This window comes from Cricetulus griseus, chromosome 7 (genome assembly GCF_003668045.3).
Source record: "Cricetulus griseus strain 17A/GY chromosome 7, alternate assembly CriGri-PICRH-1.0, whole genome shotgun sequence".
NCBI lineage: Eukaryota > Metazoa > Chordata > Mammalia > Rodentia > Cricetidae > Cricetulus > Cricetulus griseus.
The window spans coordinates 85,856,688-85,879,161 of record NC_048600.1 but is presented as its reverse complement, the minus strand read 5'-3'; the positions used below and the strand labels follow the sequence as shown (position 1 = coordinate 85,879,161).

The window sequence follows — 22,474 nt, the reverse complement described above, 5'->3', positions numbered from 1 at the left end:
GCTTGGAATCCTTTATCGGCCTTAAGTCTGGAGAGAAGCATGAGAACTTGAGCCGGCCACAAGGTGGCGCCAAACACCAAGCCCTCACATTGCATTTTTTTTCTAGTCCCCGAAGGGGGTCCCTGGGGCTCCTAATAAGCTTTGTTGGTTTCGCTGGACCCAGGACTGAGGCCCAGCCAGACCTTAGAGTGGAGGCAGAAGCTCAGTGCTAGGAATGCCTCAATTTCCCCCAGAACTGTTCTGACCTCTCTTAGTTACCTTAAAGCCAGAACCCCGCTGCTGCCCTCTGCCCGCTTCTCCCAGCTCCCTGGAGGACAATGCAAGTGCTAAGAGACATAGGCTGGACTGCACTGGACTGGACTGCAGGCAGAGGAGGGGCAATGGTGACTTTGGGCCTCGGATGGCCCCAGGCCTCTCCTGCTGCCTTCCTTCTCCACTCCCTCCTCACAGAAACATCTGCTGACCTCTTTTGTTGAGGTGGAACAAAAGCAAAGCTTGATGTAGTCACTGTGGGTGTCAGACGGTATTTGCCTCCACCGAGGAGTCCCGAGTACGATGGCAGTCCACGAGTTTGTAGCGGCCAGATGCCCTACCTTCCTTCTGTCTCCCTCCTTGCCGGGAAGTCCTCTGGGTGTCAGCTGCTTAACTGTCCTCTCCTCTGGTGGGATTACCTATTCCCTCACAGGCCTCTAACCGGGTGTCAGCCACATGACTGCTCCCTGCTTTGGTAGGATTATCTAGGTCTGCACAAACCTCTCCCGTACCAGCAGCATGGACGTCTCTCTACTCCTCAATGTGGAGGGTGTCAAGAAGACCATTCTGCACGGGGGGACGGGAGAACTCCCTACCTTCATCACTGGCTCCCGAGTGAGTATCCTTCCCCCCCCCCCCCAGACAGGACCCCGTGGTCCCTTTCTGTGCTCAGGGCATCTCAAATAGCTTTTGGCTCAGCCCTAATCCATCCAGTCAGGCCTTCTCTGGAATGGCTCACCTAGGCTGCCTTGCCTTGGAGTTTATAAACAGGCTTTTTTTTTTGGTAGTTTTCAGGGTAACTTTAGTGTGGGCTAAAAGGAGGAGTTTGGGGGAATTTTTCAGAGCTCCAATGTCAATTGAGTGTGATGTTTGTCACCATGTGTTTGATGGGTCTCTGGGGGAGGATGGACACATCCCTGGACATTTGAACTTATTAGGGAAGGGATTCTTGATGCCGGGCTGTGATAAATGGGCACGGAGTACAATAGAAAGGAATGGGTTCCTTGTGGGGACTTGCAGGTATGGGGGTGTGTGCCTGAGGCACCTTAGCTTGTCAGGTGTGGGTGAAATGACAGTGAGGACAGCCCCAGGAGCCCCTGGTGATGGGGTGGCTGCCACTGGAATTCAGGAGGTATGTCTACACCGGGACCCTCTGTTTTGGGGACTAGGTGACCTTTCATTTCCGAACTATGAAGTGTGATGCGGAACACACAGTGATTGATGACAGCAGGCAGGTGGGCCAACCCATGAGCATCATCATTGGCAACATGTTCAAGCTGGAGGTGTGGGAGACCCTGCTGACATCCATGCGGCTCGGTGAAGTGGCTGAGTATTGGTGCGACACCATTGTAAGTAGGCCCCATGGCTCTTTCCCCTGTGGTCCCTCCCGCCCTCGCTCTCCCTAGAACTGTCAAGGTTCAAGAAAGTCAGGGCAAAACAAGCCTCTGTAGGTATAGTCTGAATACCCATTTCTCTGCCGTTACAAACATGGTGCCCAGCCCTTCCGGCAAAGCATGCCTTAAAGTGACATGGAGCGTATGGTTGGCTGGAGGGCTTTGGGAGCATGTGGACTTTCATGGGAGGAGAGGGCCTCCCCTGTCCTTCCCTTTTTGCTCAGCATTGTAGATCCTGGAGACTTGTGGCCACTGGGTTCTTTTTGCCGTCCCCCTATTCCTTCCAACTCTATGGCTCAGCTCAGAGTTACATCACTCATAAGTCATCTTTACAACCTCTGTTCCTTGATTTGGAGAGACAAGTGTTTCTTAGAGAAACTTTCAAACACGCAAAAGTCAAGATAAAAGCTATCGAGTTCCTGCCTTCTAGACTGGCATCACCAGCCCACCCCTCTGTCTTGTGTCCTCTTCCCTCCAGGGCACTTTCCTTCCTCATCCCCCACCACATGGGGAAATTCCAGACATTGTGGCAATTCATCTGGGAACGCTAAAACTACTGGACATTTGAAAAACACAACCACAGCAACATTATTAAATCTCCAGAAAACCCAAACACTCCCCTCATGCCTGACACAGTTAGAATTCTCTGACCATCTCATTTATTCACTTCTAAAACCTTTATTTTTTTATTTTAAGTGTGTTTATGCCTCTGTGTGTCTGTGTGGATCCGTTCACATGAGTGCAGGTGCCCAAAGAGTACAGAAGCAGGTGTTCGACCCCCTGGAGTTGCAGATGGTTGTGAGCTGCCTGGCATGGGTAGTGGAAACTGAACTCCACTCCTCTGAGAGAACAGCAAATGCTCTTAACTGTTGAGCCATCCTCCCAGCTTTCTCACTTATTCCTAGAAATGAGTGGCACTTGTGTGTTCTCAAGCAGGACCCAAGCAGAGCCAGTGTGTTAGACTTTACCAGTGTGGCTCTGTGTCTCCTTTCTCCCTGGGTCTCCTGCCCCATTTGGGTCATGGAGGTAACTGAGTTAGCAGTCCTAGAGAGATGCACATTTGGATTCTGCTGGTTGCTTCTGAATGTAATTGTCTGATATGTTCCTTTATTCCTTGCACTTTTGACAAATGAACATTTTGTTTTTTGCCCAAAAGCTTGAAAAGATTCTAGTTCTTTCTTACCCCTCTCCTTTTTTTATGTGCAGGGTTTCATGTAGCCCAGGCTAGCCTCAAACTTTCTGTGTAGCTGAGGAAGACCTTGGACTTCTGGTCCTCCTGCCTCTACCACCCAAGTGTGAGGATTACAGGTGTGTACCACCACATCTGGTTTGTGTAGCACTAGAGATCAAACTTGGGGATTTATGCATGGCAGGCAAACACTCCACCAACAGAGTCCTACCCTCAGCTTTTGTTTTAAAGTCACAGAGAGCTCTGTGAACTTCCCACTGAGGGCGGCACTCTGCCTGTCTATCTCATGTAAGACTGAGATTGATGGGTGAGTTCAGGTGTTGACAAGCTGAACTGTCCATCACAAGGCTCCCTCTGGATCTTCCCAGTGGATGCTGGATAGATCCTCTTTATTTCATGGGGAGCTAATGACCTTTTTGAAAGAGTAGTTTGCTAGAGAGATAGATTGCTTTTGAGATGTATTCTATTAGTGTGGAGTGACCTGGGGAGACTCTTTCTCCTCTTGCCACTCTGTCTCCTCCTCTGTAAATGAGCAAATGGCATGTTCAGGGCTATTTTGGGAGTCATAGGATATGATATCAATGAGCAGAAGTCATGGTGTGCATAAGGTGGTTAAAGGGTAGAAGCTATTATTTTGAGCTGGAAGTAAGTTGAAGATTAACTCCCCAATTTTACTGAGGAGCCTCATTCTGAGTGATAGTCTGAGGAAGGAAGTAACCTGCTATTGTTCAAACAAGTTGAGGGTCAGGATCCAAGTGGGAACCTTAGCCTTCTTGTTGGGTACATGCACCTTTTAACACAGCCAGACGGCCGTGCCACTGTCTACCACTAGGGGATGCCATGCAACACATTACTCCCATGTGATCCTCAGCATATGGGAGCCCAGCATCTTTTCTTTGCAACAATCCCATTGTTATTACTTTAATTTTAATGTCCTTTAACTTGAAAAATGTGTTTCTGTAAGTTTGGGACTTCATCCAGTTTTCTTACTCTGTGATATGTTAGTTTAGAAGCACCCCTCTTGCCTTTGCTCTCAGGGAGTGAAGCATCCCTGAGACCCGTGTGTATCTGCTTCAGGCTTTATGTCTACAAGGCTTTGTCACCAGCAAGAGCCCCCCACCTCCTCAGGGTACATATTTGCTAACATGGTAGGCTGCATGCATAGAAGGCTCTTAACACGATCTTGATCCGTTGATTGATTTGTTGGGCAAAGTCACAAGCTGCTGCTCCCTCTCGGAGCTGTCCCATGCGACTCTGTGGTCTTTTGGCCATGCCATCAGTTATATGATGTCCATCTCATAGGTTGGTAAGTTTTAGGACACAGTGACTGTTGGTTTTCCCAATGGTCATAGCTTTTGTGTATGTGCATATGAGTCACTGTCCACCTATACAGCCATATTTTATCCATCTACCCACCCACCTACCCAGGCACCAGTTCATTCACACTTCTTTTCAACTAGTGTTCAGTCGCAATCCAGTCTGTCATCATTAAACCTCCCACATCTCCACGATTTTATCCATCTACTCAATCTCCACTCATCCTTCCATTCACCCATCTATCCATTCATCTATCCATCCATCTATGATTCTACCCAGGTTTCAATTCAATGTTCATTCACAATTGAGGCTTTTGGTTTTGTTTCTGTATGTGTGTCTGTGCATGTGTAGAGGTCAGAGGTCATGATCAATCTCAGATGGTCATCCTCACCTTCCTCTTCGTTAGAGATAGAGTCTATTGTTGCTCACTGTTGAGTTTACCAGGCCAACTGGCCTGTGAGTTTCCAGGGATTCTTCTGTCTCTGCTTATCATTTGCCTGTAGGACTGCAGGGACTATAGATGCACCACCTACCTTGCCTGCTTTATGTCCTCCAGGACTGTAGATGCACCACCTACTACACCTGCTTTATGTGACTTCCAGGGATCTGAACTTAGGTCCTCACACTTGTGCAGCAATGACTTTCTCCAATGTACCATCTCCCGAGTACCCATAATCCAATACTCAAAACTACATCTATACCATATGTATATATGGCATATTTTACCTTATTTCCTCATATCTGCCTATGCTTTCTTTTTCCTTCCTCCTTTCTCTTTCTCACATCAACAAGCCTTGCAGGGCACCTGATTTGGCCTGTTTCCTGTGTTAGGAGTGATACAGGTGGTCTCCATCCCTGGAGGAACCAAATTCTGGAAGAGCAGACACTTAGTCCCCCTTTATTGGGTTCCAGGCAACCAGGGCATGCCATAAAGAACAAGGGCGGAGTGCTCTGGGGTCACAAAAGGGGGAAGCTAACTGCTTTAGAGTCTTGGGGGAAGTTCTTCAAGAATGTTACATTGAGTTGGATCTTGAAGGATGAGTAAGAGTTCACATGGAGTGCTGACTAGTTTTATGTCAACTTGACACAAGCTAAAGCCATTTTGGAAGAGGGAACCTTAACTGTGAAAAAACTCCCCCTATATTGTCCTGTGAGGAAGCCTGTGGGGGCGTTTTCATGACTGATGATTGTTTTTAGCAGGACCCAGACCATTGTGCCTGGTGGTCCTGGGTGCTATAAAAAAGCAGGATGAGCAAGCCATGAGGAGCAAACTAGTAAGCAGCATCCTCCATGGCTTCTGCATCAGCTCCTGCCTCCAGGTTCCTGCCCTGACTACTTTGATGATGGCCTGTGATATGGACCTGTCTGCTGAAATTAACCTTTTCTTCCTCAAGTTGCTTTTGGTCATGGTGTTTTTATTACAGCAATAGAAACTTAACTAAAATACTTGGTCTAGGAAGGGTATGTATAACTACATTTAGTTAGCCCCTTCTCTGTGAGCTGTGTCTACTTAGGAACCAGAGATCTAGATGGACTCAGCCACCAGCCCAGTAACCACAGGTCCAAAGAGGGCCCGATTAAACAGTTGTTGTGTGTCATTCCTTGTCCTGCACTCTTCCTGGACTGTCCTTGCTCATTCACCTTGAAGTTAGATCTTTGCAGGAACAGGGGTTTCCTCCTTCTCTCCCCCAATACAGAGGGACAGGGTGGGTGAGAGCTTCTGGTCCTTTGTCAGCCACCAAGGGCCTGTCTCCATTTAGGGCCTGTTGTTAGTGCTCAGTCTTGTGAAGCCAGAGAAACAAACTGATTCCACAGGAGCTGTTTCCCCAGTTGCCCAATGGGCAGGGGCAACTTTTCCAAGTCCATGGGAGGGAATGGGCTAGCAGTGGCAGGACACTTGGGCTCTGGACATCTCTGCATTACTCTCTGTGTTTAAACACTGACAATTAATTTAAAAACCAGATCCCCACCCTACCCCTCCAAAGCCCAACACACTGTGAAGGACAAGTGGATCCAGGATCCTTCCCTTTCTCAAAGTTGGTGCTAGGAGAATGAAGACCTGCCTTGTCCTCATCCTTGGTTCCTTCTTCTAGATTCTATTCTGCTCCTGATGACATTCTACAACCCTAGGCATGGGCACTGGGCACCAGGCCTGCCAGGTTGGCAGGTATCTAGCAGAATATAGCCTTTGTCTGAGGTGCTATGTAAATAGCCTCAGTGGGTTCCTCCCCAAAGCAAGTTGGTGGGAGGTGGGTGCTCCCTCCCTTATTCTAGCCTTAATCCTTTAGACACCTGCCATCTGGCTGTGCATCTTAGAAGTCAGCCCAGGGCATCTTGAGCTAATCCAGGCCGTTGGGGAGGGGTGGGGTGGAGAGAGTGACCTTCAGCCTTCAGCATCTGTCCTTTCCACCAGTGGAGGGACTGGAGTTGTTTTTGAAGGAGTCTGAACTGGGCAGCTTCACCTTTGTGGAGACGGGCTTTGAGGCTCTACTGGAAAGCTGAGGGCTAGTATGGAGCAGGCCTTGCTGAATCCCAAGGGCCAACTCCACGCTGGATGCAGCTGGATCAGACCAGACATGCATTTGCACTGTTGCATTAGATGGCTCTCTCAGATCTGGAACCCTGCTCCCTCCACTGCTGCATCCTGGGAGCCCTGGGCTTGTGGGACTCAAGGGTTCCTTGGGGAAGAAATGTGCAATGCTGACCACAGGCTATAAAGGGGCACCATGTGGCTAAAAGCACAGCTTGGGGAGGCAGGTTCAAGTCCTGTCTGTGTTGTGCCTGATTGTGTAGCTTTGAGCAAGTTGCTTAACCCATCTGGGCTTCTGTCTCTTCATCTGTAGCACAGGGATATTCACAGTGGCTCTTTGGCGGGGTGGGCATAAGGGTGAGAGGTGTCAACAGGTATAAAGCGGTTGCTGGCACACTGTAGAATACAGTTGTTCTGGTGGGTGTCCTGGGACAGCAGGACAGTTGAGAAAGGTGCAGCGTGGGTGAGGTGTGGCCTGGCTAGCTCTAAAAGACAGCTAAGACACCTCCCTTCATTTCTCCTACAGCACACAGGGGTCTACCCTATGTTGTCCCGCAGTCTACGGCAGGTGGCTGAAGGCAAGGACCCCACAGGCTGGCATGTACACACGTGTGGACTGGCTAACATGTTTGCGTACCATACTCTGGGCTACGAGGACCTGGATGAACTGCAGAAAGAGCCGCAGCCTCTCATCTTCCTGATTGAGCTGCTGCAGGTGGGAGCCAGGTGTGGGAGGAGCTGGCCCAGGTCAGGAGGGATCCTGCAGCCCCGCCCCCATGCCCATTTCATTTGCTTCTCTAGGAAACAAGAGGCTGGTCAGGGACCCCAGCAGAATTGAAAGTTGCAAACCCTTGGCCCCCAAAAAGCTCATTTAGAACCAGTGTCTGAAAAGTGGGATTTCATTTCATTTTTGAAGCATTGTTGTTTAATTGGTCATCTTCTTTCATTTCTGCAAGATTTAGAATTGCAGCCTCTTCCTTGGTTTCTATGATCTGTGGGTTTGGACTTCGTCAGGCACGGTAAGAGAGCCTGCATGGAGCTAGGAGAGCCAGGCTCGAGGTCGAGGCCAGGTCAGGACTCAGCTTATCACCAAGGCTGAGGCCCAACCTGAGAAAATAAAACTAAACATGGGGAAGAAAAACTAAAAAAGAACAGTTGTGTTAAGCAAAGATGCTCTTTGTAGATACTACATGTTTGTGTTATTATAATGGCAAATTCCCACCAGATGGCAATAAAAGTGTCTTGTTCTAACACAGTGAATACTCATGACAATTTTCCAACTATTGGAAGTAAACTTTTCCTAGAAAGGAGCCTTTTCATGATTTACCCGAAGGCGCTGACTTGCTTAGGGCAGGGCTGGGTCTTGTTGCTTCCCTGCTTTGTTCTCAAGGTCTTGACCATCATGCCTGACTCTGGTGTGATGCCTCACTGTGGGTCATGGCAAACCACTTCAGAAGGATGCTGGGGTCATCTTGCCTGGTCGTCGCCTGGCTAACCTGTGGCTCCTGGGCTAGGTGGAGGCCCCAAGTGAGTACCAGAGGGAGACGTGGAATCTGAATAATGAGGAGAAGATGCAGGCCGTGCCTCTCCTGCATGGGGAAGGCAACAGGCTCTACAAGCTGGGTCGCTATGATCAGGCTGCCACCAAGTACCAGGAGGCCATCGTGTGCCTGAGGAACCTTCAGACTAAGGTTGGGAGCTATCTCCGTCTGGGTGGGCTGGGATGAGCCTTCATCAGCTGGTGGCTGAGCCTCTGCCCCACAGGAGAAGCCCTGGGATGTTGAGTGGCTGAAATTGGAGAAGATGATCAACACCCTGATCCTCAACTACTGCCAGTGCCTGCTGAAGAGGGAGGAGTACTACGAGGTGTTGGAGCACACCAGCGACATCCTACGACACCACCCAGGTGCAGCCCCGGCCGGGGTGAGGGAGTAGGAGTAGGGGTGGGAGAGTTGGGTGATGAGTATTGAGTATGGCCTGCTGCCTGCGCTCAAAGATGATCCGTAGTCCATAAGGCTAAGATTTCTTTATTCAGATAAACATCAGCCCAAACACAAGCCAGAGTGTGCCCAGAGGCCGCAAGCTAGCGTGGCCAGAGAGAGGGCATCCATGTGTGCCCGGTCCCTTAAGAATTGTCATCTTTGACCTCCCCTGACCACGCCCTCACAGGCGTGGCCAGGCACACCTGTAGGGGCTACTAGGAGGCGGGGCTACAGTGTCTCCCTACAGTTGTGGGTGGGGGGAGTGGGAGAGAAGGAGTGGGAGTGAGGGTAGAGGAATAGGGGTCGTGGAGATGGGGTGGGGGTGGGGGAGATACAGGCAGCCGGGCCACAGCCTCTTGCCAAGGCCTCAGTGGACCCTTTCCATGGTGTGAGGCATGGAAACTTGTCTTCACCCAGTTGACTTTCCCAAGCCTGCAACTGTATTATAGGTGCTTCTGGGGAGGTGACATTTACTGTGGGAGGTGTTTGTTTCAGACTGAGGCTGGCTATTTAGCCAAGGCTCACTTGGAACTTTCCATCCTCCTGCCTCAGCCTTCAGAGATCTGGGTTTTACAGGTGTGCACCACCATTGGCTTTGGAGAGGTGGTTTTTAAATCTTATTTATTTTTATGCTTTTCAAATGTGCATGTGGCCATGTATTCCATGAATTTTGGAGTAGTAGCCAGGCTTTGAAAGGAGGCCGGTAATCTAGAGAAAAATAGGAAATCAATCTCTGGCAGCATCTGAGAAGGCGTTTGACTAACACTAAGCGTGACAGCACATACTTGCTTCCGGCGCCTAAGTACTCTATCATTATTATTGAGCCCCACAGCCACCCAGATTGGTCAGGTACAAGGACGGGGTCTGATGGTGACAAAGCTTGGGTCCTCAGAGGGAACAGTGCAAGAGTTCTGAAAATGAAATTGGTTATAGGACTTGGAAGAAACCGAGGTCAGGAGGTCTGATGCCAAAGCTCTCTGGCGTGGCTGGGTAGATACAGCTCACTCTTCCCCGCAGGGATCGTGAAGGCCTACTATGTGCGCGCACGCGCTCACGCAGAGGTGTGGAACGCCGAGGAGGCCAAGGCGGACCTCGAGAAAGTACTGGAGCTGGAGCCTTCCATGCGCAAGGCGGTGCTCAGGGAACTGCAGCAGCTGGAGAGCCGCCTGGCGGACAAGCAGGAGGAGGAGCGGCAGCGCTGCCGGAGCATGCTGGGCTAGGCTGGCAGGACTGGAGGACTGCGCTGGGGCGTGGGGGCATGGAGGCAGGCTGGGCTGGGCTGGGTTGGGTTAGGTAGGGTAAGAGCTGCTTGCTGAAATGCTGGGCTGAGGACTTGGGTTAGGGACTGAGCGCTGCGTTCACACTGCCCCACTTGCTGCAGGGTGCCCCAGGGAGCAGTTTTCTTGTCTACCATGAGGCTGCCGGTGACTCCTCTGAGGTTCCATAGCCTATGGTCCAAGTGTGGCCCGAGCATCCCTGGTTCAATTAACCAGGACTTCAGTGTCACTTTTTAGCACATCCTCATATTGAATCATATTAAAACTAATTTCTGAGGGCTGGGGTTATAGCTCACTGGTAGGGAGCTTGTTTAGCAACCCTGGAGCCCTGGGTTTGATCTCCAGTAATAAATAAATGGACACGCGCGCGCGCATACACACCCACACCCCCCCCACACACCCCACACACAAATATGTATTTTGTGGGATTAAAGTCATAGATGCCCATGAAAATCAAAAGCATCCCCCCCAAAAAAACAAATTAACAAAAGACACAGACTAGCCCCCATTTCTTAGCTCAGGTGTAGAAATCAACCTTACTTTAAATTAAAATATTTTAAAAAGATTTACCAATTTTAATTTGTGTGTATAGCGTGTCTGTGGGAGTGTATGCCACACACGTATGGGTTCCCAAGGAGGCCAGAAGAGGGTTTGCGATTCTGTAAAGCCAGAGTTACAGGTGGTTGTGAGCTGCCCTACCTGAGTTCTGAGAACCAAACTCAGGTCCTCTGGAAGAGCAGCAAGAGCCTTCTCTCCAGGCCCAAAAGAAAAGATATTTTTAAATAGTGCTCATAATATTAGTTGTCATTATGGTGTTTTCAAGAAAATTAGTTTTGTTGATTCTCCCTTCACCCTTTCTATTGTGCCCAGTTTTATTTTTCTGTTAGTTTTTCCCTCTGTCCCCATATTAGTCCCCACTGCACCTCTTGCTGTATCTTTTATCAATGCTGATTACAAAAGGGACTCCCCCTACCTTTTTCCTGCATTTGGGTAGCTGTATTTTAGGATTTCTGATTCTGTTGGCTCCTTTTTTTCTTTTTGTCACTTTATAGTCACTAGACATAGAACCCCTTGGAATGTCATTGACCTTGGTGGCTCTGGGGACTCCTGGAAGAGGGATAGTGCCAGTAGCTACTGTGCTCCTCTCTCCACAAGGGTGGGGTGTACTTTCCTTTCCATCATGCCTGTAGTTAACATCCACCTTGAGCTCAACAAACAAACGAGGTACTTGGTGCTCAGGTTGGCTGGAAAATCTGAAAATCAATAAACAACATTGACATAATTGTGGCTGTGCTAGTGCCTTCTCTGCAGGGCTTCTGCTGCAGTTCTCCCAATTCTTTGAACTCCAGGCCACCAGAATGAGGATGCTCCTGCCATCTAGGGGTTTCAGTGTCAGCCCACCTAGCCTAGGAGAAGAGGTGGCTCATTTTTAATTGACCTGGGTCTAAGTCTACTAGACCACCTGTGTCCATGGTGAGGAGGGAGCATGAGGCAGGAGTGGACAGAGGAAGGGTCATCGTGACCTGCTGAAGTACAGGGAGGAGTGTCACAAGGCCGCAGAGTCCTGAATTGTGGAGCAGGGGAGGGCAGAAGGACCTTCACCACCTCCTCCGGCAGTGCTGCCCCAGGAGACTCCTGGATGGTGCACATTGCCATCTGTGTGGTTCTGAGCAGATGAGGAGCATTGTTGAAGGGCCAGGAATGATGGTCCTAGGCTTCCCCTTTCCTCTCCCCACCTCACATTTCTCCCTCTTTTTCTCCTCTCTTTCCCTCCCCTTTCTTCTATCCTCTCTTCCCTCTTCCAGGTGTTGTTTTGGAGATAGGATCTCCCTGTGTAGCCCAGACTGGCTTGGAACTTTGTATCCTCCTGCTTCTGCTTTCCATGTGCTGGGATTGCAGCATGGGGCTGGCCAACATGCTATCCTTTTCTGTGTGAGCTGTCTACTCCAATGCCCTCCCTTATGCAGACAGAGAGGATCCCATCTTATTTGTTAGTAAACAGCTCACAGCTCCCCAGCATGACCAATACCTCAAGGCATCTCGGGGCCCTGGTAGGTCCTCTATGGCCCTCCTAGGTGGGGATCTTCCCTTCTGCTGCTCTCGGACATTTACAAGACCAAGAACCAAGAAAGCTGTGGCTCAGGTCACCTGTGGACTACACTGGGAAGTACACTGGAGATAGAGTCCTATTGTTACTGGTACCCAAAGATGATGAAGGGACCATACAAGTCCTGTTCAGAAGACACTGCATCTTATAGTTAGCTCACTAGTGCAGACAGCATGATGCGGAAGTGGCAGAGATGCAGCCAGCTATCCATCCAGGGCTCTGGTGCTTGCCTGGGTTTCCTTCTGTGCTCCAGAAGCAGTCTCCTATGAGATTCTGGCTGAGTGGTTTAGGAGGTGGGCTTATCTCACAGGTAGTCTTCAGAAGGCTTCTTTGCCAGAGTCTATCCAGCAGGGGGCAGCAGACAACAAGCTACCTGAGGTCCCTGGGTGGTCTGATGCCATTCTCAGGCCCCTGTGATTACCCCTGATGCCTACAGAGTGGTCATAGCCAAGGGGACACTTAGAACTGTAGAATGAGATCACTGGAAGAGTAGGGACTCGGAGACAGTCTAGTTCCCATCGGCTTTGTACAGTCTGGGAAACTGAGGCTCAGAGAGTGGCCAGAATCAAACTGAAGGTAGATCCTACATGGACACTCAGGTTTAGGCTCCTGACTGGAACTTCTTGTGCGGCTCTGGGCTTCTCAGCAGCCGATCCATGCTGGAAATGATGCATTAAAAAGGAAAGGAGAAAAATGTAAAACTCACACGACGAAGCAAGCCTGCTTACTGGTAGTCTTTGCATGGGAACAGTTAGAAAGGCCAAGACAGGGCCCATGTGGTTCCTTAGCCATGATCCCTCCCTCTTAGAGGCAATACAGGTTAGTCAGGGTATTTGGGCCAGGCGTGAACTGCTGTTTGAACTGTGCGCTAGCTGGAGTAGCAAAGATCCAGAGATCAGAGAGTGGGAATCATGTGGGTTTCTCCCATCCTTTGCAGGTATGTTAGGGCTTATAGTTCCTATAGCAAGGTGCTACAAACAGTGCTTGAAAATGACACATTACCCCTTCTCGGTCTGAGGGCAGAAGTTCTGGAATAGGTCAGCTTTCTCTCTAGACTCTCCTGGGAGAATCTGTCTTGCCTTTTTAGCTTCTAGAGACCCCCTGTTTCTTAGCTCCTGTTCCCTTCCCCCTTCCAAGCCAGTAGGGGAACATCTTCCAGTCTCTGTGTCCTCCTGGACTGTCACCATCTCTGTGCCTCTTGACTTTTCTGTTTCCTTCTTATGGAACCCTTGGGATGGTGCTAAGCCTACCTGGATAGCTCAGAAGACTGTCTCTACCTTGGGACTCTTGACTTGACCACACCTGCACAGTCTTTGTGATATCACACAAGCCATATGCAGGCTCTAGAGATGGGAACATGGGCATTACTGGGGGATATCACTCATCTCACCACAGTCAGCTGGTCTCTGTTGTCCCCATCTACCATGTTCTGTGTCCTGAAGGCTGAACACAGACACCATAGCTTGCTCCTTCACCTGTATTTTCCACTTGATTTGGCCAACAGGTGGTTCCAGGAACCTCAGGTGGAAGAAAGATTTGTGGACACTTGTTACTCCAAGTTCCTCCTTGCTGGACATAGCTGGACAGCTGTTATGATATTTGACCTGTGGTCCCATGGGCTGCCTGGTCCCAGCTCTCCATGTCCCTAGAGTGGCAGTAATGTGCTCTTCATGCCTGCCTGTGGTCATGGATCCCTCCAGGCTCCTGGTGTCCATCATTCTGTTTCTTCCTCCCCTCCATTGGGCACTCACAGATTCTTCAAATGGCTACCTATTTTCTGTCAAGTGTCCTTCAGGCTGTAGGGCAGTGCCAGGCTGAGAGTGAGCTTAGGTGACATAGGCAGGCAGGGCAGAGCCAGGATTGGTTCAGTCCCAGAAGTCACAAAAGGGACCAGAGGTGACATTTTCCTGTCTTAGCCTATCCTCACCCCTTACAGGGACTCTTCTCAGTTGACATTGTCTGATGGCTTCAAGTGAAGAACTGTTTTCCAGGAACACAGTCTTAGGGTCCACATCATTGCGGGTGGGACTTGGCAGCTGGACAAGTTCATGCCCAGTGCTTGCTTGTCATTAGACCAAGGCACCTGTCTGTGAGAAATGGCTAGATAGCCTCAGTCATGTTGAATTGACACAACAGCTCTGTGCTTTGCAGTGTGCTTGCTTAGCAGGGGAATATAACAACCATAGTCCCCCTCACTATCTTCTCCCCACCTCAAGGTGGGCCTCATAGCTACACTTGACAGAGGAGCCACCATTTTGGGAGGTAGCTGGCACAGCAGGGTTGGTCACACAGCTGTAAGTGGCAGAGGCCAGAACTGATAGACAGGGCTTAGAGCCAAACCTTGGAGCCCTTTCACCTGAGTGTCTGATGGTCATTAAGTGGCTGTGGGGTGAACAGAGCTTGGCTCTTTTTTTTTCTTGAGACATAGTGTCATGTGGTCACTGTTATCCTTGAACTGTGGATCTGTCTGCCACTGTCTCCCAAGTGCTGGGATTGCACGTGTGCACCACCATGCCTGGCTGACATTTCTTTAATTTCCTGTAAGGCTATTGTTCTTGGCAATAGTTTAGGGTGGGAGGAGCCTGAGAGTCAGAGGCTAGGTGTGTCTTACCTATAGTAACCATAGTCACATGATTTCTTGGGGTGCTATAAAGAAATGTCTATTTGCCCCAAACAGAGAGGATACTGGTGGACTAAAGAGAGGATTCTGCTCAATGTCAGCTTGGTAGACTAGTGAGTATGCTGGGGTTACTTACAGAACATGGAGCACTCAAAGGCAGCTACTCTGTGGGGAAGTCCCCTGGCAGTTATGCCACTGAAGAGTCTCACCCCATTTAACTGTTTACCTCAGGGAAGGGAGGGGCCTTGATTTCATGAAGCCTATGAGTCCCTTTCCACCCAAGATGTTAATAATTCCAATCTTGTGAGGGTCTCATGGGAGCAGTCACAATTCTGATTCAAGATGGCACTGGTCCCTTCCAACCTGGGGGAAGCCACCCCCCACACTCACTCACACACTCATACACACTCACACTCTCTCTATCACACACACACATTCACATACTCACACACATACACACATACACACACCACACACCACACACTCACACACATACACATACACACACACACACCACACACACACACTCACACATACACATACACACACACTACACTCACACACATACACATACATACACACACACACACACACACACACACACACACACACACACACACACACTTTCACACATGTGTTGCTGGTGGGTTTTCTTTCCCACCTAGGTCCCGCCACTGCTTCAGCCCCAAATGAACACACAGAGACTTATATTAATTAATTATAAAACTGTTGGCCAGTGACTAAGGCTTCTTATTGGCTAGCTATGTCTTAATTACTGAGCCATTTCTATTAATCTAAGTATTTCCATGTGGTCTTATCTTACCAGAGAAGGGTCTGGACCTGCTACTCCTTTGGTGGCTTACATGGCGACTGTTCTGGCAGGCCCTCTCTGCCTACCTTTTCCAGAATTCTCCTCATCCTAGTCCTGCCTATCTTCCTGTCTAATTGGCTAGACAGTGTTTTACTCATCAACCAATAAGAGAAACATATACACAGAAGGTCAAGCCCCATCACCCCCTCTCTCTCTGTCTCTCTCATACACACACTTGCACAACTCACATGTACATTCTCTCTCTCTCTCTCTCTCTCACACACACACACACACACACACACACACTCGCACAACTCACATATGCATACTCTCTCTCTCCTCTCTCTCTCTCTCTCTCTCTCTCTCTCTCTCTCTCTCTCTCACACACACACACACACACACACAGTGCATGTGGCATACTTGGGCTTTCATTTGAGCACTAGGTCCTTCCAGTGCAAAGTCAGGGAACCCTGGCATCATCCCAGCTCATGACAGTTTCCAGGAGGCTGGTCTCTACTATTACTTTCTCTGACAGTCATCCTCTGGACTCTCCCTCCCTGGACTTGCCAGGTTTTGTGTCTGGAGGTGCCATGTTGAACTTCACCTTGATCCACTGGTCTGTGGGTGGTGGCATCATACTGTTTGGCAGGGAGGCCGTTTGGAGCTCTGCTTTATCCCTCCCACCTCCTCCTTGAAGGTAAGCCCTCATGCTTGTTTCCCGTGCCCCAAATCTGCGCAGCTCCTGGCCTAATTTTGATGGCTCCGTTCCTTCTGCCGTTCTCATTAGTGCGAGACTATGACGAGCAAGGAGTCTCACCTTCCCTATCACCATCAATAAAAATATCATCTGAGGAGGAGCCTGAGTGCTTGTGTTTCCTCAGCAATGTCAGGGCTGGTGGACCCATTGCCAGTGCTTCTTCAAGACAGAGGTGTCGGGCGGGGGTGAACCACTGAAATGTCTCCTCCTGGTGAGAACCATGGGCGCCCCTTGAAAAACTCGTGTCCATGCTGCTGCCTGAGAAAAGACTCTCAGAAACTTACTAGTCCAACACAGTGCTGTGCGGAGAGGGCCACTGAAGCCCAGCAACAGTAGCCAAGGCTAAGGGGAAGCAGAAAGTCTGGCAGGACAGCTGGGAATATTTATTGGCTTCTGGTCTGACGTCACTTCTGTCAACACACCCATGATTTTTCTTCTTTTTTTTTTTTAACTTTTTTTTTTCTGATGGCCGTCTTTTATTTAGGCTTTGGATGTTGTCATTTTGTTCTTGCAGTCCCAGGGATGAAATCCAGGCCTTTGTAGCCATAGCCTTGACATTTTCTCATTGTTGCAGCTCCCCTCCTGCTCCCACTGTGGACTCATTGGAGAACTTTCTTCTATTATTATTACTGTTTTGTGTAAGCCTGTGTAACTATGTGTGGAAGTTAGAAGACAACTCATGGGAGTCAGTTCTCTCCTTCTACCATGTGGGGCTTGGGGAATCGAACTCAGCCTTGGTGTCAGGGGCCATTTCATACTGAGCCATCTTGCTGGCCTGAACTTCCTCATTCTTTTTAAAAAATATTTTATTTTTAATTATGTGTATGTGTCTGTGTGGGGCTCTATGTACATGAGTGCAGGGACCCTTGGAAGTCAGATGTATCAGACCTCCCTGGAGCTGGAGTTACAGGCAATTGTGAGCTTCTTGACATGGGTGCTGGGAACCAAACTCAGGTCCTTTGCAAGAGCAGTTTATATTCTTGACTGCTGAGCCATCTTCCAAGCTCCTCTTTTAAACTTTATTTTGTCTTAATTTCTTCTCCTCTTAAAACCAGCACCCCTGTTATTTCCTTCCCTCCTATTTCTTTTTCTTAAAAAAGATTTATTTTGATTTTATGTGTGTAGAAGTTTGCCTATGTCTATGTCCCATATTTGTGCCTGGTACTCACAGAGGCCAGAAGAGGGCATTGGATCCTCTGGAACTGGATTTATGGTTGTCAGCTGCCATGAGGGTCCTGGGAACTGAACCCATATCCTCTAGAAGAGCAGCCAGTGCTCTTAACTGCTGAGCCATCTTTCCAGTACCTCCCTCTCATTTCTTATGAGCCTCTGGCTTGTAGCCTCCCAGGGCAGATTGCTTGGCGGCCAACTCCCAAGTTCCCAGCCTCCCTTGGAAAGGGAAAAAGGAGACACAGCTTCTACCTGGCTGGGGTTAGGACCCCAGGTCTGCCAACTCCTTTTGGTGTAGCTGAAGAGGCATGCAGACCCTGTCCAGCCTCTAGGAAGGAAAGGCAGAGGTTTGGGGAATTGAGATACACAAAGCTTGGCGGTGGAAGGAGCCTGCTAGCACCCCTTGCGACAGATGGTTGCAAATGCAATTTCTGTAGCTGCTCAGCCTGTCTTGTCTGTTGCTCTTCACAGATGTGTTCATGTTCTTTAGGAAAAACATGGTATGGACTTAAATGTCCCCTACTATCCTCTGGAGGATGCAGGTACCAGGAGCAGACAGTCAGAAGCTTTTCTTGTTCTGCTTTGGTCTGTGTGAGCTGGGTTCTGAGCGAAAGAGTTGGAGATGTCCTTCACCACGGTTTCTCATAGGCCAGCATGCAGACAGTGTGAGGCAGAAGCTGAGATGTGGCCACGCCTCTTTTCTGACCATCTGTGTCGAGTGCACCCTCTCCCCAGCCTTTTCTATTACCCACAAAGACAGAGTTGTCTTGATGATGTTCAAGGGTCCTCCTCATGATTAAGTGGGCAAGCATGGGACTTAGGAGAGTCAGGTGTATAGGTCTGGGAGCCAGGACAGCTGGTATGTAAGTCCCCCCCCCTTTTTTTTGCAGATTTTTAAAAATTTGAATTAGAAACAAGATTGTTTTACATCATAATCCCAGTTCCCTTCTCCCCCCCACCCCCTCCAACTAAAACCCTACCTATCACATATCCTTTCTGCTCCCCCTGGATGGTGAGGCCTTCCATAGGAGGTCATCAGAGTCTATCATATCCTTTGGGATAGGGCCTAGGTCCACCCCCATGTGTCTTGGCTCAGGGGTATGTAAGTTCTATGACCAACACCTGAGGCAGCCAGGCAGGAGGACCTCATGCAAGAGGGAAGGTCGGCTTTCTTGGTCTAGTCAGACCTTCAGCTGGTTGGATTCGATCTACCCACAGGAGGAAGAGAACCTACTGATGCAAATGTCAACCCATCCTGAAACCTTCTTGTGCATGTCAAGTATAAAGTCCACTAAACTTCCGGGTGCCTGAGAGCCCACTTAACTTGATACAAGAATGTCACCAGTCAATTCTGGAGGTCAAATGCTACATACCAAGGTGTCAGTGGGTGGTTCCTTCTGAGGCTCTGAGGGAGAAGCTTGTCCTGGGCCTGTCTCCAGAGGATCGTTGTGTGCTTGCACTCCTCAGTTGCCTTGGGTTGTAGAAACATCTCTGTCTCCACACTTCCTTCTTAGAAAATTCTCAAGGCCCTCACTAGGGAGGGCGTTATTTTTACCAGACCAGGCATTTGCTTTTCATTCTGCTTGATTAAAATTCTCAAGGCCCTCACTAGGGAGGGCGTTATTGTCACCAGACCAGGCATTTGCTTTTCATTCTGCTTGATATAGGACAGAACAGTGTAAATTGGACATGAGGCTGGTCTACGGGTTGTCTAGGTGAGGACTGGGGGAACCTATATATACCAGGATGCCTTAGGAAAAAGCCATGAGGGTGAGAGAGGGCCATATCCAAGGATCTTGAAAGCTAGTGAGGAGGCTTTAAGAAACACCCACAGGAAGGGGATATGATCAAATTAGCTTTCTAGAAAGATCTTTCCGTGGCAAGTTTGAGTTGTATTGAAGTGGGGAAGCCGGCTTGGAAAGTCATGCAGTAGTTTAGGCAAGAAACAGTGTTGGGGGAGAGAAGGGGCTTCATGGAAGACACTAGTGTTGTGGATGCAGCTAACCTGGCAGAGAGGCTTGGGAAGGGCTATTGTGGTTGTACGTACCATAGACTGCAGAATTCCAGCCTCCCTACCCTAACCACATCGCATCTTCCTTAGATATGTGCAGTGCCTGCCAGTTCCCAGTAGATGGCAAGAGAGAGATTGAAGAAGGCACCTCTGTCTAATTTGCAGAGTTCCCATATTGGCTAGGTCAGAATCTGTGTGACAGCTCAGTTGGCCCATGGATTTTAGTTTTGAAGGGCAATGCACACATGTTGTCTGGGATCATCTCTCCCCTCCTTCCTGGGGTGTAAATGGCCCCTGGCTGCTGTTGGCCTCAGGGTGCTCACCTGTTTCCTGTGACTTCTCACACCGGGTGCTCACCACTCTAACGTATCTTCTTTCTGAGTTTTAGTTTTTAATTAATTTTTTGAGTTAGCATACAAAGTGATGGAATTCCTTATGCCACATTCTCACTTATGTCCCATGACACCCCTCCCCCACAATGGTCTTCTTCTTTCCTTTCTCTAGACAGTGCCCCATTCTTTCATGTCCCATGAGTTCTAGTAGCCTCTCTTACGATCTCTTCCTTCTCTCTCATGGTTCCCTTTCTATTTTTTGTCAATCATACACATTTAAATCCAAGTTCTGTATGTGAAAGAAAATGTGTGCTGTTTTGTCTAAGTCAGTCTTATTTTACTTAATGTAACAATTTCTGGATTCATTCACTTTCCTGAAAATGTAATGATTTAATTTTCTTTATGATTTAATAAAATCTATCTATCTATCTATCTATCTATCTATCTATCTATCTATCTGTCTGTCTGTCTGTCTGTCTATCTGTCTATCTTCTATCTGTCTATCTTCTTTTTATGGATCATCATCCGTGTGTCTGTCTGTCTATCTTATACACTGTCTTTATCCATCTGTTGATGGACATATAGGCTGACACCATTTTCTGGTTATTATGAACAGTGCAGCAATAATTATGAATGGGCAAGTAGCTCTCTGGTGTGTTGTCTTAGAGTCCTTTGGGAGTATGCCCAGGAGTGGCATAGCTGAATCTTGTGGAAGTTCTTTTTCTAGATTATTTTTTATGAACCTGGATACTGATTTTTGTAGTGTTTAAACTCTCACCAACAGTGAGTCAGGGCTCCCCTTTCTCCACATCCTTTCCAGCATTTGTTGTCATTCGTTTCTTGATGACAGTCATCCTGCCTGGGGCAAGAAGGATTTTCAAGGCAGTTTTAATTATTATTTTCCTAGTGGCTGAGGATGCTAAACACATTTTCAGTAGTCATGGCCATTCAGGTTTCAATTTTGTAGAAATTGTGTTCTTTTCTTCAGGTTGTTTGTTGATGTGATGACTGTGTTTCTGGAGATTAACTTTTTGCTGAGCTCCACCCCAACCCGATATTCCTCAAGTTGCCTGCAGAGGGCACTGTTGCGCGTTGGAATTTTGGACCTCTAAGAAGCCTGACTGTCACTGCCAATCTGATTTAATCTTTTTAGCAATTTTTGCAATGTATCTCCCACTTTATTGTTAGAGAATTTGAGGGTAAAGTGTCCAGAGGCAGGATTTACAGCAGATCGACTCTCTGACTCCAAACCTGAGCTGCCATTCCTGGTGCTCCTGCCTCTCACAGCTTGACTTGCAGCATCCCCATCCCAAACATTTCCCCCCTGTGTGGTGATTAAAAATAAAGCAAACAAACAAAAAAAACCCAAACAAACCACAAAACCAAAAAAAAAAAAAATTGTTCCTCTTTGGTTCCCCTCGCCATCCCCTTCCTCCAACACAGGGTCACTGTTGCCAGTCCGTGTGTTACATTGACTCAATTATGACTGGCCAGGGGTCCACTCAGAGACCATCTCAGAGACACCTGTCCTTCTATGTCCACATCTGGGGCCAGGATAGAATGGAGGCTAAGACAAAGGGATAGTCAAACAAACCTGGGTTCCTAACTAGGTCTGAACATTTACCAGTTGCATGGCTGTTCACACATGCAACCACCCGCCCTCCCAATTTTAAATCTGGATTCTGTAGATGAAAGAACATGACAGGTGATGTTTGTCTTTCCAAGTCTGGCTTATTTTGCTTCACAGAATGATCTCTATTTCCATCCATTTTCTTGCAAATGTCACGATTTCATTTTCCTTAACAGCTGAATAAAATTCCGCCATGCCTATGGGCCATATTGTCTTTATCCAGTCATCAGGTTGGCTTTTTTTTTTTTTGATAGAGCAGCACTGAGCATGCTTGGTGTGTCATGGTGTGTGTTTACTGAGCGGCATAGCTGGGTCATGTGATCATCCTATTTCTTTTTAAAAACGTGTTTATTTGAGGTGGGAGTCAGGACAACTTGCAGGAGTTGCTGCTTTCCTTTCATAGGACAGTGGTTACATGCCACAAAGCAGTTGGCAATGGGCCTCTTCCATCCTTGTCAAGGGGTGTGCTGACCTTCTGTCCTTTCATACAGTACATACTTTTAGTCCTCCCCGCTCTGAGAAACTTCCATATTGACTTCCATAATGGTTACACAAGTTTACATTACAATCAGCTTTTACACATTTTGCTTAACATCTCTGAGCTACAAATGTTTCTCCATTTGTACACTGGAGTTCATAATTTTTGCTATCTCACTGAGGTACATAGTGTCTGCTTCTGTTACAGTGACTTTCATGTAACAACACCCTGGGCTCACCTGTGAGCTCACCCTGCCACCCCTATCTTCTCAGTTGGCCTCTGTATTCTGCTTTAGGTGAGAGTGAATATTGCCAACTCCAGAGAGAGATGCAGCGTCATGGCCTTGGAAGCTGCTGCCTACTCCATCAGTGTGCCACATTTCACTATTGTCCCTTTTCTGTGATGAATATTCCAAGTGGCCAGCACAGAGTCTTCAGTTCTTTCATGGATTCTTTTAAGAACACACTTTGGGGAATTTGAAGCAAGACAAGTGACACGGACTCCCAGCTTGATATTCATTCTGCTAGTAACTTCACGTCTATCTCTTAGGAACCCCGGCCTCTCAGGAGAGCTTCTGGGAAGTGGTAGTCCTGGCTGACTCCTCCTGGCTGTTCCCA

At 48.4% G+C, this 22,474-nt stretch overlaps 1 protein-coding gene and 1 pseudogene across 1 annotated transcript; one reads left to right on the top strand and one right to left on the bottom strand.

Moving 5' to 3' along the window:
* Nucleotides 1–771: 771 nt before the first annotated feature.
* Aipl1 (aryl hydrocarbon receptor interacting protein like 1) lies at nucleotides 772–9,884 on the top strand. Its single transcript, XM_027426179.1, has 6 exons — nucleotides 772–867; nucleotides 1,422–1,601; nucleotides 7,209–7,397; nucleotides 8,197–8,373; nucleotides 8,447–8,588; nucleotides 9,682–9,884. Exons 1-6 carry the CDS (start codon nucleotides 772–774, stop codon nucleotides 9,882–9,884), a joined length of 987 nt encoding a protein of 328 aa, XP_027281980.1.
* Nucleotides 9,885–21,778: 11,894 nt separating this feature from the next.
* On the bottom strand, nucleotides 21,779–21,873 carry LOC113836843 (annotated as a pseudogene).
* Between the last annotated feature and the right edge of the window lie 601 nt (nucleotides 21,874–22,474).

What these genes read in the sequence shown, in the direction of transcription:
- Aipl1 (XM_027426179.1), top strand. Translation starts at nt 772, where the DNA reads ATGGACGTCTCTCTACTCCTCAATGTGGAGGGTGTCAAGAAGACCATT. An exon ending in CCTTCATCACTGGCTCCCGA is followed by an intron (nt 868 to 1,421) that starts GTGAGTATCCTT and finishes TTTGGGGACTAG; the next exon opens with GTGACCTTTCATTTCCGAAC. An exon ending in TCCTGATTGAGCTGCTGCAG is followed by an intron (nt 7,398 to 8,196) that starts GTGGGAGCCAGG and finishes CTCCTGGGCTAG; the next exon opens with GTGGAGGCCCCAAGTGAGTA.